This window comes from Mobula birostris, chromosome 7 (genome assembly GCF_030028105.1).
Source record: "Mobula birostris isolate sMobBir1 chromosome 7, sMobBir1.hap1, whole genome shotgun sequence".
NCBI lineage: Eukaryota > Metazoa > Chordata > Chondrichthyes > Myliobatiformes > Myliobatidae > Mobula > Mobula birostris.
The window spans coordinates 59,390,692-59,409,506 of record NC_092376.1 but is presented as its reverse complement, the minus strand read 5'-3'; the positions used below and the strand labels follow the sequence as shown (position 1 = coordinate 59,409,506).

At 40.1% G+C, this 18,815-nt stretch overlaps 1 protein-coding gene across 2 annotated transcripts in view; it reads right to left on the bottom strand.

The window, feature by feature from the left end:
• LOC140200241 (TBC1 domain family member 8) overlaps positions 1-18,309 on the bottom strand; it is a 105,340-nt gene extending 87,031 nt beyond the window's left edge. For both annotated transcript variants that reach the window (XM_072263258.1, XM_072263259.1), the window contains exon 1: positions 18,021-18,309. In XM_072263258.1, coding sequence (XP_072119359.1) covers positions 18,021-18,147 — 127 coding nt within the window. In that variant the 5' untranslated portion in view covers positions 18,148-18,309. The remainder of the gene's footprint in view (positions 1-18,020) is intronic.
• Positions 18,310-18,815: the final 506 nt, after the last annotated feature.

Below are 18,815 nucleotides of genomic sequence, written 5' to 3'. Positions count from 1 at the left end.
GTTTCCATACCAGTCTGTGATGCAACCGGTCAGGACAGACTCCACTGTGCATCTATAGAAGTTTGGCAAAGTTTTAGATGGCATGATGAATCTGCGTAAACTTCTAAGAAAGTAGAGGTGTTGCTGTACTTTCTTTGAAATGACACTTATGTGCTGGTCTCAGGATAGATGCTCTGATATAGTAATGTCCAAGGATTTAAAGTTACTGACACGAACCACCTCCAATCCCCTAATAAGAAATAAGCATTAGTGGTAAGACTCTTGGCAGTGTGGAGGATCAGAGGGATCTTGGGGTCCGAGTCCATAGGACACTCAAAGCTGCTATGCAGGTTGACTCTGTGGTTAAGAAGGCATACGGTGCACTGGCCTTCATCAATCGTGGGATTAAGTTTAAGAGCCGAGAGGTAATATTGCAGCTATGTAGTATGTAGGACTCTGGTCAGACCCCACTTGGAGTACTGTGCTCATTTCTGGTTGCCTCACTAAAGGAAGGATGTGGAAACCATAGAAAGGGTGCAGAGGTGATTTACAAGGATGTTGCCTGGATTGGGGAGCATGCCTTATGAGAATAGGTTGAGTGAACTCAGCCTTTTCTCCTTGGAGCGACAGAGGATGAGAGGTGACCTGATAGAGGTGTACAAGATAATGAGAGGCATTGATTGTGTGGATAGTGAAAGGGTTTTCCCCAGAGCTGAAATGGCTAGCACAAGAGGGCATAGTTTTAAGGTGCTTGGAAGTAGGTACAGAGGAGATATCAGGGCTAAGTTCTTGTTTTTTTAAAATGCAGTGTGTGGTGAGTGCATGGAATGGGCTGCTGGTGGCGGTGGTGGAGGTGGAAACGATAGGGTCTTTTAAGAGACTCCTGGATGGCTACATGGAGCTTCGAAAAATAGAGGGCTATGCATAAAGCCTAGGTAGTTCTCAGGTAGGGATATGTTTGGCACAGCTTTGTGGGCCGAAGGGCCTGTATTGTGCTGTAGGTTTTACTTTGTTTCTATGTTTCTATGAAATGACTCATGGACCCCAATATCTTCCTCCTGTAGTCAGTAATCTGTCCTTTGGCTTTGCTTATGTTGAGTAAGGGGTGTTATGGCACCATTCAAGTCAATCTCCCTCCTATATGCCAATTTGTCATCACCTTTGATTTGGTCAACGACAGTGGTATCGTCAGCAAACTTCATTATGGCATTGAAGCTGTACTTAGCATCACAGTCGTAAGTATACAGTGAGGAGAGCAGGAGGCTGAGCACACAGCCTGTTGGTGCGCCTGTGCTGATGGTGATTCTGGCGATGTTGTTCCTAATCCGTACTAACTGGGGTCTGCAAGTGAGGAAATAAAGGACCCAGTTACACAAGCAGGTATTGAGCTTATTGATTGGTTTTGAGGGGACTATTGTGCTAAATGCTGAGGTGTAGTCAATGAAAAGAATCCTGATGTATGCACCTTCACTATCGAGGTGCTCCAGAGCTGAATGGAGAGCCAATGAAATAGACAAATTGGAGCGGATCCAAGTCACTCCTAAAACAGAGGTTGATATGGAAGGACAAGCAGATGATAGGGCAAAATTGAAGTCAGGGGGATGAGTTGAAATGTAACATGGAAGTATACTGGAAACTGATGATGAATACAGGACTGAAGGTGATATATTTGAATGCAAGCAGTATATGAGATAAGATAGATGATCTTGCAGTGCAGTTAGAGATTGGCAAGTACAACATTGTGGTGGGGGGGGACATCACTAAGTTATGGCTGGAAGAAAGTCACAGTTGGGAGCTTAACATCCAAGAATACACATTGTATTGAAAGGGAGAGGGGGCTCTGTTGGCAAAAAAAAAATGAAATCAAATTCTTAGAAGCGGTGACATAGGATCGAAAGGTGTAGAATCCTTGTGGGTAGAGTTAAGAAACTGCAAGGGTAAAAAAGACCTTGATAGGACTTGCATACAGCTAGGATGTTAGGATAGAAATTACAATGAGAGATAGAAAAGGCATGTAAAAAGAGCAATGTTACAACAGTCATGGAGTATTTCAAAATGCAACTAGTTTGAGGAAATCAGATTAGTGCCGGATCCAAAGGCATCCAAAGATGTCTTTCTAGAGCAGCTTGTTGTTGAGTCCCCTAGGGGAAAGACAATTCTGGATTCGGTGTTGTCCAATGAACCAGCTTTGATTAGGGAACGTAGGAAGGCAGTGATCATTATATGATAGAATTCACCCTGCAGTTTGAGGGGGAGAAGCTAAATCAGCTGCATCAGTATTAGTGAATTAAGATGAATTAGAGAGGCATGAGAGAGGAGCTTGCAAAAGTCAATTGCAAGTGAACACTAGCAGGGATGACAGCAGAGCAGCAACAGCTGGAATTTCTGGAAGAAATTGGGAAGGCACAGGATCAACTAAACATGAGGGTCTTTTCCCAAAGATAAAGTAGTATTTGTGGCAACTAAAACTGACAAGGGAAGTCAAAGACAGCATAAACACAAAAGAGTGACATATAATAGAGCAAAATTTAGTGGGAAGTTAGAGGATTGGGAAGCTTTTAAAAACCAAAAGGAGAAAACTAAAAAAAACTAACAAAAAAAAGATGAAATATGAAGGTAAGCTAGCAAGTAATATAAAATAAGATACTAGAAGTTGTTTTTTTTCCAGCTATGTAAAAAGTGGAGGTGAGAATGGAAATCAGACTGCAGGTAAATGACACTGAAGAGATAGCAATGGGGACAGAGAAATGGCAGACAAGCTTAATAAGCATTTTGCATCAATTTTCACAATGGAAGACATTAGCAGTATGCCAGAAATTCGAGACTGTCATGTGTCTGGAGTGTAGTTGCCATTACTAAGGAGAAGGTGCTTTGGAAGCTGAGAGGTCTGAAAGTAGACAAGTCACCTGGACCAGATGGAATACATCCCAGATTTCTGAAAGAGGTAGCTGAAGAGATCATGGAGGCATTCATAACGCTATTTCAAAAATCACTGCATTCTCGAATGGTTCCAGAGTAATGGAAAATTGTAAATGTCACTCCAATCTTTAAGAAGGGAGGGAAGTAGAAGAAAGGAAATTTAGGTTAGTTAGCCTGACTTCAGTGGTTGGCAAGATGCTGGAGCCCATTATTAATGATGAGGTTTGGGGTACTTGAAGGCATGTGATAAAATAGGCCAAGTCAGCATTGTTTCCTTTTGGGAAAATCTTGACTGACAAATCTATTGGAATTCTTTGAGGAAATAACAGGGAGGATAGACAAAGGAGAGCCGGTGGATGGGGATTACTTGTATTTTCAGAAGGAACCTGAAAAAGTGAGATTAATACCATCCACAAACCCAGAGAGAAACTCAAATCATAGCTTATGTGGCTCAAAGATGACCTGGCACCCAGGATGGCCGGTGTTTGCAGTATTCCGTGAATGAGGAGCAGTGTATCTCGGCCAGACAGGATGTAGGGTGGAAACCTGCATCAAGGGAGTTCAGGAGGGGTAAAATCTGTTTGGATTACCCAAAGAAATCTTCAGAAGCAGAACACTCCATTTATAATAGCCATAGGATTGACTTTGATGGCACAAAACTACCGCGCCGTGCCAATGAAGGAACCTACTGAAATAAAACTAGGGCAAAGAATTTTAACAAAGATGAAGGTCTTGCTCCAAGTAAGAACTGGAATGCAACTGTAAACAAGGTGGGACAGCAGAAAACTGATTGGATGAGGACTAAGCAAGTGGTGGGGGGAAGAAGAGAGATACCACAGGACAAGACATGCCCAGGTATCATCCCTGGTGAAGATGGCAGTTTGTCATCAAAACGGTTAAATTTGATACCTGTACCCGGCTGGAAACCTGAGAAGAGTTTATTTGTCGTATATATGTCGGGAAAGCACTAGGTCGTTTTACACAATTTCCTTAGTGAACACAAAAATGATAGAAATTTCTCCACCCTCTCCCTCAAAAAAAACTTTATAAAATATAAAGAAAAAACAAAAATTTAGAACTTTAGGTCCATATACTTTCAAGATTTAAAGTGAAAGTAGATAAATGAAGTCAAATTATGGGTTGCTATGCTGTGTCACATGTCAACTCCTGTTCCAGTTTTCACGTGACATAGTAAAACAGAAGGCAAGTGCAAAGATTCCTCCACATATATTTCCTCAGGTAGCAAAATGATCAAACCTTCATTATAAAATGTTTCTGTTAAGAAAAAAGTTACTGAAACTCTGCCTATCTTGCACCAAGTACATCAAGGTCCAAAACCACAACAGGGAAAGGGCCTTGTTGGAAATCCTTCATTTCATTAATACAAACTGCAAAACAAAATAAATCGCAGTCAATATAGAATTACAAGTCGCCCAACACTTCCTTTGGTTAGCTTACTCACATTAGGCACCATCTCATTTTTAAAATTACAGGACAGTGCAAATTCATACTGAGTAAATCTTCTCCCTGATACTTGTCTTCAAATTATCTTTCAAATCCTTAAGATCACAAATTATAGCCAATTATTGCTAATTCCAAAGTGTACTACATTTACAGAAAATGTCAGCTGGGGAAAATATGATTCCTTGCTTTGAGACTTCTTTAAATCATGACTCGTAAACATCACATTTTACAAAAATGCACAGAACAGGTCAAGAATTTAAGCTTAATCATTTATCAAGTTTTCAGAAAAATATAAAGCAAACACTTCTGCACAGAGCTGGTTCAGTACATAATACAAACTTTCAGCCAGATGACTATCATTGTTCCAGCAACAACAGCTTAAGAAAATGAGAAGTGGATTGTTATTGCATCTACGCAAATTCTCAAAACAAAACTGAATTTACATTTTACAATTTACAAGATTTTACAGTTTGTGGCATTCAAATGACTAACATTTATCCATAGACTTCCCATCTGCTTTTATTATACTAGTCCATCTTGTACCGCCACACAGCAAGTGCAATAACCTGCACAGGACAACCATCCGTGTATAAATGTTGACAAGATCCTAATCAAATCAGACCCAAGAACAAAAAAAAAGTCCTCAGATTGAACCAGGAAGTATGTTCGCATAATGAATATCAAATCAGGAACAGAAAGTAAAACAAATCCAAGATTTGGATACAAAGCAAGAGAGACAGAACTATAGAAGTGTTTAATGTTTAAATTCACCAATAGTTCAGAACAAAGTAATGAAATTCCACAATATAAAAAAAAGTTTCCAGTGTCAGAACTGTTATTTAGATCATTGCTCTGTTAAGCCTCAACTTTTTCCTGGCAAGTTGGTATCTTTGGAGTCAAATACAGGAACTGCACTGTTCAATTTACAGTCATTCCTCAGTTTATAAAAAGGGATGCCATCCAGGAAAAGTATTTTGCATATTGTTGCTTTATAAGAATATATTCTTTGGCTTGAAATAGCTTGCTGTAGTGAAAGTAATCTAAGATACAGTAAATACCCTGAATATTCAATAGTTTTACCACCAATACAGTATTCACAGCTTGAGGAATATTTGGACAAGAGCCAGTTAAGATAGTTTTGCACACCTTCAAAGAACCAAACACTCACAATACCATTTTCCATCCTTACATGCTTGGACACATGGAGATGCTGAAAACTGCTAACCAACCCCCACGCAAGTGACAATTGGCTGATTTGAACTCTACATGCCCACCCCAAATATCTAACCACAGAAGTCGTTCCAATAAACTCTCAAGCACCCAGTAATTTTAGAAACAGTCCAGACTACAAACGCTAGATTTCAGTGAAGTGAAACTTGTTCATAAACTCAAGTTTCCAACTTCAAACTGCATCCTCATGAACCAACTATTCTTTTGAGATTTGCAATGCGGATAACTCTGAAGAATTCAAGTGACCTTGCCGAGGTCATCTGACTTCTTAACACTCAAAACAAAGCCAATCCACCTTTCAGTCAAAATGGATGTGTATCTCTTTAACAATCACAGTTATGTCCGCTGGTCGGTGTAAGGAAACTGCTGTGTGCCTTGAAGCAGCTGCCCAAAATAACACTAATAAATTACTATAAGATTTAATGTCCCAGTCATTTCCCTCTCCATTGGAAGGGGAACGACAAGACAGACAATGAGCATTATCACTTATGATGTTCCAGCCTGTAATCCCTCCCATAAGGGATTATCTACAACTGCCCAATCCACAGTCCAAAGGCTATATTCAGCCTGCTAGAAACATCTTTCTGTATCTGTTTGATTGACTGCAAGAGGCTAGGAAATGCCTACTTGAATCCCGACAGAGCCAGCCCTTTGCAGACATTTATTTGGATGCAATGCCTGAAATTACATCATCGACGGTCATCCTGTTTATAACCTGGAGCAAAATGACAAGATGCAGTTAACACGCATGCAAATTGCACCACTGTAGGACTCCAAACTTAATGTAGCCCTATGCAAAGAAAAGATTTCCATTCGCCTACTGAAGAGTAAGAAAGCTTGTGCCTGACCGCCCTGTCTGTGCAGAATAATCCTGTCACAGAAAACACATCACAAAATCAGAGCACAGAACAGACAAGTGTCCTTTCAGCCCAACCATGATAGCTATTTATTCTAATCCTATTTGCCCACATACGGCCTCTATTCCTCCACACCTTTCCACAAGCACCTGTCAAAATACCTTTAAAACATCGCAATAGTACCTGCCTCCAGTCTCTCCTCCGGCTTGCCCACTCCAGTTAGGTTCCCACTTCAATCTCTTGCCTGAGCTCATTCCCCAGAGTTGTGTCAAGTACATCACCCCTCCATAATAGACTCCACATACAGCTTCGGAAAACCCTACCATACGTATTTTATAAATTTCTTCCCATCCAAGCCCCTTTGTATTAAGGCAGAGTCAATATCGGGAACATTAACATCTCCCACCACCACAACCCACAACGACCTGCAATCTGCCTATTGTTAATTGATATAGTGTAAAGCTACCCTTACCGAGGTGCTGGAGTTAGACAAATGGAAAAAAATCATGACAAATATTTTGAACGGTAGATCAACACAAATATTTTGTGTTGCCAACAATATTCTTTTCAAAACTCTTCAGCTGACATTCAATAGAAATCTTGCATTTAAGTATCTCCCATTTTCCTTTCAGGGCATCTCAAACCATTTTCACAAATGATTTTTTTTTTGAATTTATAGAAGCTTTAGAAAACACAGTCATCAATTTGAACACACAAGCAGCAGTGAGGTAGAAACCAAAACAACAAGGTTTCACAGTTTATTTTTGTGGAAAGAAAAAGGATATGGCACAGGACAGAAATAATTTTCTTGCACTTCCTCATAAAAATAACACAGTTCTTTTCTCTTGCACTTGAGTGAGCCTCAATTCATCCAACAGTGCAGAAGTCATTCAGTGCTGCACTCACCATTAAGATAATTTCTTTTTGCTTAAGTTTCCAGAGTTTCCAAGACTTTGTTACTGTGAGGCAAGAGTGATGTCAGTGAAGTACTTCATATCTAGCACAATTCTGTCACCATTAACCAAGCCACAGTTGAAATTCATGTCCAAAACTTATTCCTCTGACAGAGCCACAATTAGCAACCAAATCTTTGTAAGTCACCAAGAAGTTTTGGTTGCCAAGTAATGGTTTTCTGCAGCTTTTTTATTAGCACATTTTGGTTTCTTTACGTATCTGTGGACTTGCAGCAAGATAGCAACATTTCTGTTACAGCAAAAACAGTAACAAGCAGATAAGTTAGTCAAAATTCCTTACTTGTGCCCATTGTTCGGTCTTCAGAACTAATGAGGGTGCAAAATTATTTTAAGCAAATAATGCTGTTAAATACAAAAAATCAGTTGTAATTTCCTCCACTTTAGAATCGAAGTTTTAGTCCTTTGTCATTGGCATTATTGTACGGGAGCAAACAAACTTGCATTGTTTTCAAAAGAAAATTAGCAAATGTTTTCATACATAACAAAGCATCAGAATTGAATTATTTATTCATGGCCCTCAGAAGTTATTCAAATTGTCATTTGCTTGAGAACAAATAGGATAGTGAACTACTACTAAAGACAGTCACAATTCCCTTGCCATTTTTGGGAATTCCTTCCGTACGTTTTGAACTCATGTGATGAATGATCTTTAAGAGGACCCAACAAAACAAGACAGAAGGAATGGATAACCAGCCGTTCAATTTAAGAGACTCAGAAAACTAGCAAATAAAAGTGTAATTTTGTTAAAGATGGAGCCAGTGACCAACTGCAACATCCTGCAGATAGTTCAGGAAGCTAATACTTTTCCTTCTTTTAAATATGCTTCTTCTCCTGGATTGCAATCGACTGCAGTCTGTGATTTCCATGGGGAATACGGTGAGGTTGAAGGGAGAATGTGTGGCCATCATTTCTTAATGGCAGGATGCAAACCCATGGTCGACACCACTACTTCTCTCTGATTAAAATGTTGACCAAGATTGAAATCAGCGAGAAGAGCGGAAGGCAAGTGGGTGTTCAGCGCCATCTGCCAGCGATTGACCTTTCACCCTCTCGCTGCTGCCAGAGGAAGGTGCAGGAGCCTTGGGCAGCAAGGTTCAATCGCAGCTCGTGGCTGTGGGACTTTCTTGGGGAGACTTTGCATTTTGGTGTTTAATAATCTCAGCAATGGATGCGTGCGCTCATTCTTTGGAGGACCCCGCGGTTCATGTTCCATATGCTTGATTCCTCTTTAGCTCTAATTGCACAATTTGATCGAGGTGCTTCGGCATAGAACTGTCTCTGTGGCCTGCAGTCAGCGACGTAGCACTAAAACTGAACTGACTGAGGGGCTGTCACTCCTGGATCGCTCTTTAATCTCTACAGTTTGATGTTTAATATTCTGTGTTACTTGCTTGCTTTTTCTTTGCACCATTTGCTCTTTTATTTGCACATTGGGCATTTGATGTTTTCTTTAAAGGGGTTTGATGGTGTTTCTTTGTTTTGTGGCTGCCTGCACGAGGATGCATATCAGGGTTGTATACTGTATACATACTTACATAATAAATTTACTTTGAAATTTTACCTCATTAAATGAGCACAAAGGTCCAGAACAAAGTCAAGGACACTTTAATCATTCATATTAATAGCCAAGTTCAACCAGCCCAACATTTTGCAAGGCTTAAGTGTTGGACATGTACCATGCTAAATAATGCAAGGGGAAGAGGGAAGAAATAATTTTTAAAAATTGCAGACAGACAGTAAGTCTCTGAGGAAGGGTATACGGCTGAACACTTGGACAAAATGATGTGTACAAATGTGGTTTCTGTTGTGTATTAATATTTCAGTAATATTTGAATATTGTATGTTGTTGATTTGAGCATTCATTGTTTAAATAATTCATAAATTATATGTAAATGGCATACATCATCTCACCATGAGACACGTGCTCGCCTCGCTTAAAGTAAAAAATGAAGTTAGACTCACATTCTTGGCTCTTTTGTTTTCCTTCCAATTAGCTTTTATGTTTCGGAGTTAGAAAACATGACAGGGGAGATGAGGAAGTTTTAAACGAACATGAGATGGCTACTTATCTGCTGAAGTGCTGCTAGATGTTAGAGTTAAAAAAAAGCTCAGCGAGAAACAGTCGAGTGCATCACATGCTTCCTTGGTGATGGACAGAGATGGTGGAATTAAAATAAAAGGCAAAAAACTGACAAATTCACAGGTTCATAAACAGTGGATGCTGGGTGATAGTCATAAAAAAGAGCAGAAATGGCTGGCTACATTGGAAAGATTGACCTGTTTGATTACACAGCAGATAACTGTATATTATATACTGCTCAATCTTGTCAGTATTTAAAGCAAATGAAATAGCCAATAAGAAACAAATGCCAGTTTTGCTGGGTGCATTGGGGTTACAGGCATAGTTTGCTAGATATTTAACCGCTCCAACCAAACCAACCAAAAATTAGCTTTGCTTACATTGTGAAAAGTAATGCAGGAATATTTAGAACTGAAACCACTGTTGATTGCACAATGCTTTAGGTTCCATAAGTGGAGTCACAAGGAAGGGAAGTCTATTTCAGCTTTTATGGCTGAATTGTCTGAGCATTGTCAGTTCAGTAATGGGCTTAATAATGAACTGAGAGATTATTTAGTTTGTGGAATCTTACAAGAAAGCATTAAGAACACAAACAAACAGCTCCTAACTGAAACACAGCTTACATTTAAAAATGCAGTTGAAATCATGGTATCAATGGAAGCTGCACACAGAGGCACAATTTAGTTGCTGTCAGGAATGAAAGTGAGCGCAAACAATATTGTAATGTCTAAACAGAAACTGACTTGGCTAAATACATTGCATTACCAATGCGGCAAGGGCTCATATACACCAGACCAATGGAGGTGCAAAGGTAAAACTTGCAGAAAATGTAACAAAGTAGGACACATACTAAGAGCACATCGGGCAGACAGAAATAAACAGAATGCACAAGGAAGAGAAGATGATTTTTAAAAAGTTGCAGTTTCAAAAAGAGCACTAACCTACATGCTGTAGATGACAAATCTGATAATGATGATGACACAGAACTGGGTAACCTTGAGACTTACAATGTAAAAACCAACAAACAAGCAACATGGCTAACACTAGAAGTGAATGGCAAATTAATTAAAATGGAATTGGACCCTGGATCAGCTGTGTCCATCATTTCACAAAATGACTCTGAATGGTATTTCAAAGATACTATACTGAAGTCTGCAGATAGTCAACTAGGAATTTAAATCAGAGAATAGATAACTCCTGTAGGAATGATATTTGTATCAGTGAAATGCAACAACCAACAAGCCACATTTGGCTTGCAAGTGATAAAAGCATGAGGACCAGCATTGTTGGGATGTGAGTGGCCAAGACAAATACAATTTCATTGGAGATCCATTCACCATTTGCAAGGCACATCCCTGTAACAGGGTCAACCGAAAGCGAATTAAGAAAGGTACTGGATGATGCCACAACTGTCCCCATACTGTACACCATGAACCACTGACCAATGGAGGACAAACAGGTGCTGGTGCCAATCTCCGTGCCTCTGGTTGGAAAGCTCATTGGACCAAGGAAGTATGATGCCACTCGGAGGAATCGTGAAAGTAACGAAAGCAGTGGCGCAACTACAACCATTTTTGTAGGCAACGTATCTGAGAAAGCTTCAGAAATGTTAATCAGGCAGTTACTTGCAAAATGTGGCTTGGTTTTAAGCTGAAAGAGAGAAATTAAGGAGCTTTGGGAAAGTTGCAAGTATTCGGCTTCTGTGAGTTTAAAGAACCAAAATCAACTCTGCTTGCATTAAGGTTATTGCATGAACTTCATGTGGGAGAGAAAAAGCTGTTTGTAAAAGTAGATACAAAGACCAAAGCCCAGCTGGATGAATGCAAGGCCAAAAAGAAAGGAGTCAATGGGGATACGAAAACAGAGGATTTATCAGGTGATGTTGAGGATGAGGAAACCAAGAGGGGGGTTCTGATTGTAAAGGGAGCAATAGAAGGATGAATAAAGAGAATATTCTAGTGAACTAAATGTACCTAGCCAAGATCATGATGCACATCCGAGGAAGAAGAAAAAGCAAGAGAGAGAGAAAAAAAAAGAGGATGATATAATGGAAGAGGATAAATGAGACCTAATCTCTCGAGAACAAAGACAGACAAGAAGTTAATTTGGAAAATAAGGAGAGAAGAGATAGAGAGAAAGAACGTGAGTGAGAAAAGTAATAAAGGGAAATAATGTGAGAAGGAAAAAAGGGGGGAGGGAGAGGGGGGAATTGAAGTAGATCCCAGAGCTGTCAGAACCACTTCCTGCAATCTCAGAGTTAGCTCCTAAACCACCATGGAGGAGGTCTCAGAACCTGAGGTTGTTTTCATAGACACACATCTCACCTACTAAGCAGAGTGATCTTCCTTGTCAGGAAAGATGTGATCCCACAAGATTAAGAAAGCCTCCACAGCAATTAAGTCTTTAGGCCTGAATGGGACAATTTAAAATTTACTATGCTGTGGATGTCTATATATGTACAAGTTGAGATACATTCTATATTGAATTGGAGCTTACAGCTAAGCCCGGGGGGGGGGGGGGGGGCAGTGCTGTGTATTTAAATATTTCAGTAATATTGTAAAAATGTTGTTTATTAAGCATTCTTTGTTTAAATACTTCATTTACGGGTTATATGTAAAAGTGCGTAAATGGTATACATCATCACGTGATGTGTGCACCTTGCCTAAAGTAAAAACAAAATTATGTACACAATCCCAGCTCCTTTGTTTTCCTTTCTATTACTTTTTGTGATTTGAAATTACAAAATGTAACAGGTTCAAGTTCAATTGTCATTCAATCATACAAGAATACCCATCAATTCAGCCAAACAAAACAGTGCTACTCCAGGGCCAAGGTGAAAAACAGAGTACCAAGTCATACACAGCACAAGGCACATAAAGCACACACAAGACAGCAGTAAAATACTGTCACCCACAAAAATTGTCCAAGTTCCTAAGTCAATGAATGTTACAGCAGTCCGCAGCAATACAATATAGCTCGTCTTCTGCTGAGCGAACACAGGGTGGGGGGCAGCACCAACTACAGCACAGACGTCGCACCTCACCACCTTCGGCACGCTAATGGAGTGCACCAACTCCGAAGCCTCCGGCTCTCCTGGGCAGCTGTAACCGGGTGACTCTGCAGCTTGAGGCCTAGTACTCACTAAAACTGAGAGCACGCAGCTCCCACACCACCCGCCAATAAATCAGTGAACTGGACTTGCAGCATTCCACATTAACAATGTTCAACAGGGTCTTGCTTTCACATGAAAGGCGACCACTCGCTGTGACTACACACTGCCTTCACACACCGACTCCTCTGACGCCTCTCTGATGCAGGCAGCAGCACGATCGCGCCAAGTCCAGCTCCTTCCGTTTCTCCGCCAACGACCAATTTGCTGAAGGGGTGGAGCTACAGTACTTTAAGCTCTTAATGTCCAACTGAGTCCTGCGATTGTAGATAATTTCTTTCTAAAAAAAAACACAATAACCCCTTGGGTTGGCCCCATAGAAGCTGCTGCATCCAAGCATGGGGCCATCTTACCGGAAGTTTAAGTCGAGGAGTGGAATTCAACTCAAAAGCTAACAGAATTGTGGAGATGAGGTAGGTGCTGGGTGACGATGATTCAAGTGGGTGGGAAAAAGAAAATACAAAAATTGACATAGAACTAAGAAAAACCTGCAGAGACTTTGGAATACAAAGTGGCAATACATTTCATCCAATGACAACACTTGGAACAATGCAGAACTCTATATATTGTACCGAATTGTCATCCGAGATTAGATGCTCAAACTCTGCTTAAGGACTTGGAAAAGGTTAAATTCCCTGAACCAAATGTGATTTGTAGTCATATGACACAAACTGACTCTGGTAGGAAAAATGGAAAGTATGTAACTCTAATATGCAGATTTAAAGAAAAAGCTGGCTTTTCAAAGAGTGTTCTGGTATATCCTTTATAATACAGTACTGCCAAAAAATCCAGTCACTTTAAAAAAAGGGTGGGGGTGTGATGAAAAGATCTTTGCACACTTGCTTTCAGAGTTCTAGGGCAAGTGACGGACAACAAGATCAACATATTAATAATACTATTAATAGTAACTACTTTCAATTCAATATCATTGTATTCAAATGGAAAATACTTTCTGATAAGGTATTGCGATTACTTGTGAAGAGAAAGGAGAAATTGTGAAATGTGTGATCAAATTAAGCTTCCAATCAGATTTATTACTGACGTGAAATTTGCTGCTTTGTGGCAGCATTACAGAGCATACATAAAATTATATCATAAATTACAAAAATAGTGCAAAGGAATAAGATGACAGTGTTCATAGAGGGCTCAGATATCTGATGGCAGTGGGCAAGAAGCTGCTTCCAAATCATTAAGTACGAGTCTTTAGGCTCCTGTACCTCCTTCTGGGCGATAGTACTGAGGAGAGGTCATGTCCAGGATGGCAAGGGTCCGGAGTGATGGATGCCACCTTTGTGGCAGCACCTCTTGAAGATGGCCACTTGGGTGGGGAGGTCTGTGCCCGTAATAGAGATGGGTGAGTCTACAACCCTTCTAGATGTGAATCCTGTGCATTGGGTTGGGATGTAACCAGTCAGAATGCTCTCCATCACGTTTATAGAAATTTCTCCAAGAGTTTCTGGTGACACAGCAGATCTTCTCATTTTACTTATTATATTGCCTTTAAAAAATGGAACATGCAACACTTCATTCAGCACTGTGTAATCTCCCCAAAAAAACCCAGAAAAATGGATTTAAGCACAATAAAAATTGTCTTCATGATTATTTCTAGATCAAATTATCAACTTCAACAAGGTAACCATGGCATGAGATACTCTTGCATCTCCAATGTCATGTGTGCCAGGGATGCACACAATTCAAAAAATATGTACATTTACAAAAATATTTCACTTAAAATTGTCTGAAATTGTTTCTGCTTTACAATAAAGGCAACTCAGCTGTTTAGTTTAGACCTCTGACAAGTTTTGCATCATCAGTTACCGTGCAACCTGATCTCCACAAATATCTTAGAAAAATGAAAATATAAACAGGAAAATTAACACTATTGAAAAACTGATTTTGATTTGGGGATGGAAGCTTCATGAGACCTAGGCTAGAACTCACAAATGCGAGTACCCCACATGACATGTTACGAGGAAGAGAAGTGATAAATTAGCAAGTAGAGGCACAGCGGCAGCATTGTTGAAAACCTGCCGAAGGGTTTTGGCCCGAAACATCAACTGTACTTTTTCCATAGATGCAGCCTGGCCCGCTGAGTTCCTCCAGCTTTTTGTGCGTGTTGCTAACATTGTTGAAGAAATGTATTCCCATAAGCAGCATGAATTTGACAGAAGAAAAACAAAATTGACTGCTTAACGAGGGTGTTTAAGGAATCAAGTTGTCTTCAAACATCACAAAATTTAGCAAATAGATGGCCTTTTTAAGGAGATAGCTAGAAGTAAAGTGATGATTAGAATACATCTCCTAGATGACAAATGTGCTGCTTCCCAATCAGAGAACTATAGTTCACTGGAATCATTAAAACAAGCTTGCTTCTTTCAGGACTAATTCAATGAGGAATCTCAATACATATTGCTTCAGTCAAAAAGATACCTGATCAGCGGGCACCTTGTTCTGAATGCACGCAAACAGTGCAAGTAAGTATAATTTATGAGAGCAGCATTTGCATAATTTGCTGGAACGTTGCAAAGAAGAGGGAGGATCATTCCTGTCAGCTGTCATTACCCAGTAAACTCGATTCAGCTCAACACATCTACTACCGAATTATCAAAAAACATGGCAAATATTCACAACAGCAAGGTCCAGCTTCAAATGAAAAAATGCCAAAGACTTCTAAAACAAACCAGTTCAGATGTGAGCACAAAGCATTATAAAACTTCAGCTGCAAGATTTTGTACCCGACCTTGGAGATGTACAGAGTGCAGTGGACTGCAGGCAAATTCCAGTAGCATAACTGGCATTACCAAACTCAGGAATCTGATGTAGAAGGCCACATCCTAACTGCTTTCATTCAATAAGATCATGGCTGAACATTTGACCCAGACCCATTTTCACACAATATTACCATATCCTCCAGATTCTGATAGTGTCTAAACTTTTCCTGTCCCCAAGCAAAAGCACTGGTATCTTTCTCCAAAACAGATCTGGCTACAACCTTGCTGCTTAAAGGGCATTTCTGTAAATTTACATTGGTCTTGCATCTAAAGTACATACACAGCCCCTTTTATAATGCAACACATTGCAAGGAACTTCACAGTAGTGCAAGCAGACAAAGCTGGACTGGTGATCGCAAGGTCCGTCTTAAGAGGCAAAAAAGAGGTGGAGGAATGGAATTCCATAACATGGCATCTGGAGGGACACTCAAGCCTATGGTGTTATGAGATTGAAGCTCAAGGAGAGGAACAAAACAAATATTTCTGCCAAGCAATCAATTAGTTCAGCAAGCTCCGTCAGCACTTTCAAGTCAAAAGAGGGAGGAAGAAGGTAAGCCAACCTGGAGAGTGGAGGGAATGTAGACAAGAATAAGGGTTTCAGAAACAGATGACATAAAGAAGAGGTCTAAAGCTGGAAGAGAGTGGGCACAGTGGCCGATAGGAAGCACAGAAGTCAAATAGGATGTCAAAGCTATGAACTCAGGTACTGGAAGAAGTGGTCAGATAAGAAAACAAGGGAATGATTTGTGGAGGCAACAATGAGAAGTCAAAAGCCAATCTTTAACCTGAGGGAATGCAAAATAATCCAGAATTGCAATTTAAAGAAAGTCTGGAACCTGAGTGAAGAGATCAAAGTGACTGTGTAGTAGAACTGGTATGGGACTACAGCAGTGGAACTGCACCAGGCACTAGATGTTTAAGGACAGCACCTAGTTAACAACTGGGATGGAACAAGGACTCATCCTTATGCAACTCTGCTGGTACTTATGCAGGATATTCTTTGACTTCATCTGGGAAGGCAAGAGCACACCTACTGAGATGGAAAACTGGAGACTGACATTACTCCAAAATTTATGGTTATGAAGAGAAGGAGGTGGTGGTGGTGGTGGCGGCAATACATGGTTATAGACACACGGAATAGTGTTTGTGCACTTTATTAGAGTGCTTGATTAGCAAAATTCACATATAAACCTGCGGGAACAATGAGCAAGGATTCATGGGAGGCTGGCATTTTGTAAGGATGAAACTTCTGCCATTGCTCTGACTGGTTAAAATTTTAATCATGAAGATGGTGGATACCTTGCAAGGCCAGGGTCCCATTGTATTGTGATAGATGAGTAGAGTTGTAAAACAGACTGGATTATTGGGACTATAATAAATCAAAGTTCAAAGCCTTAGTGAAAAGTTTGGATAGAGAATCAAAGGTGGATTATCTTCCCCCAACCATTTTTTTTTCCTTTCCCATTGAATACATAGACAAGACTTTATGCACATTTTCCAGTCTCAGCAAGCAAATACTTTTGACCTCACTTAAACTGGGAAGTTACCAGAGGACAAGATTTCTAATTCACATATAAACCAGACCAAATAATATCCAAACACCACTCTGTATCCTACCCAAATATCTGCCACTTCATCCACTTGCTCCTCCACAGTTCAAACATCTTTAGCCTTATCATGATGCAGCACTGCAGGAATGAATCGCTTATGAATGGTAATGTTCAATTTAAAACTACCATTTTCAATATTCTACATTAAGAATTTCTGCTACCTATACCAAATATTTTAAAATCAAAGTGTATAATAATTGTACCCTTGACCTAATGTAAATGCAGAAACCAAGGGCAATAATAATAGAATAAATTCAATCCAGTTTCATAATCACAATAATTCAAGTTTATAGCAGCACTACAGGGAACCCCCGCGTTAAGAGTTGCAGGGGTGGATGCATTTAGTAAAGCCACCACACCATACGAATTGCAATTCTGTGACGATTACCACAAAATAAACTAATTTCACCTTTGCACGAAGTCTTCGTCCATTGTAGATCACTGTTATGCTTAAATAGGGTTTAACAGGCAAAAAGACGGAATTTAAAATCTGCCAGTCCACCCCGCTCCCCCAGCATAATGCAAAACGACACGGCAATGAAGAAAAACGCTGGTGCTTTGGTCGGCCAGGTGAACAGCGGACCTGGATGGCATTCAAACGGTGTTTTTCCGTGCCAGGTGGTACTCTTATCATATCACTCGAACACAAAATACAGCTACACTCACCTCGAAAATCGCCGTACATTTCGCAGCTCTGCACGGCACTCGAAAATGCCCGTGATAATTTAGTTGTTACTTAGAAACCAGATTAGGATAAAATAAGAATTGATATTTAGCCCAGATAAGCCACCTGTGAAGTTCAACAAACGCATAATTGTTATCAAACAAAGCACAATAAGGCTCACTGCCAACCAAGTCAGATAATCATTGCCATTTACCTCGCATTCAACCTAGATATAAACATCAGCACAATTATACAGAGAATCAGTTTCAAGAGATGACTGATTTCCCTCTCCCTTTCTCTCACCGGAGAGTTTTCCGCCGCTGTCTCCCTGTCTCCTCCGGCGTTGTAAAATGAAGTAAGAATTGGATTTCTCCGTCACCCAGAGCTTAAGAGCATTTTTCAGCAATACTTCTTCAGGCTTCAGCCACATAATGAACCTCGTACGGACATGAGAAAATGATATAAACAGCTTTTGTTTTCTTCGCCGTGTAAATGCAGCAGTTCGATATTACACACAGCAACCAAACACTTCTGCGTTCCACCTGAACCAAACCTCACTCACGATACACCTTCCCTGCGGCTCACTCTCTAAGCTAGTATTTCACCTCCAATTTCCGGATTTCACGCGACTTCGAGTCTTCCGGCTCCAACAGAGGAAGTCCCACCTCAAAATTTGCAACCATTCAGACCTTCTGAGCGCTTATTTCCACTGCTCAGTAAAGTCATAATTTATCCCAATGGATAGATGAAAATCAAGTAATACGTTCATAAATTAATGCATCGCGTCTCGCGATGAAATGCAAAGATTGTGTTTGGCACCCCTGTTCCTGAATTTCCTGTTCATAAAAGTAAACAATATATGAACATGATTTAATTTTCAAATTAGAAGGAAATTTTTCTTTTATTATTTCTCATTATATAATGGCGTATGCCCGATAGTTGTGGTATATAAACTTGGATTTTGTTTTTAATACGGGCATCAGGTAAATTGGGACTTGATTGTTCATACCCTGCTATCCACTAGTTGGTAGTGAACTGCCTTCCCCAGTTGTTGCAGTCCTTCATCATAAGTCATTTGTAAGGTGCAGCTGGCGTAAT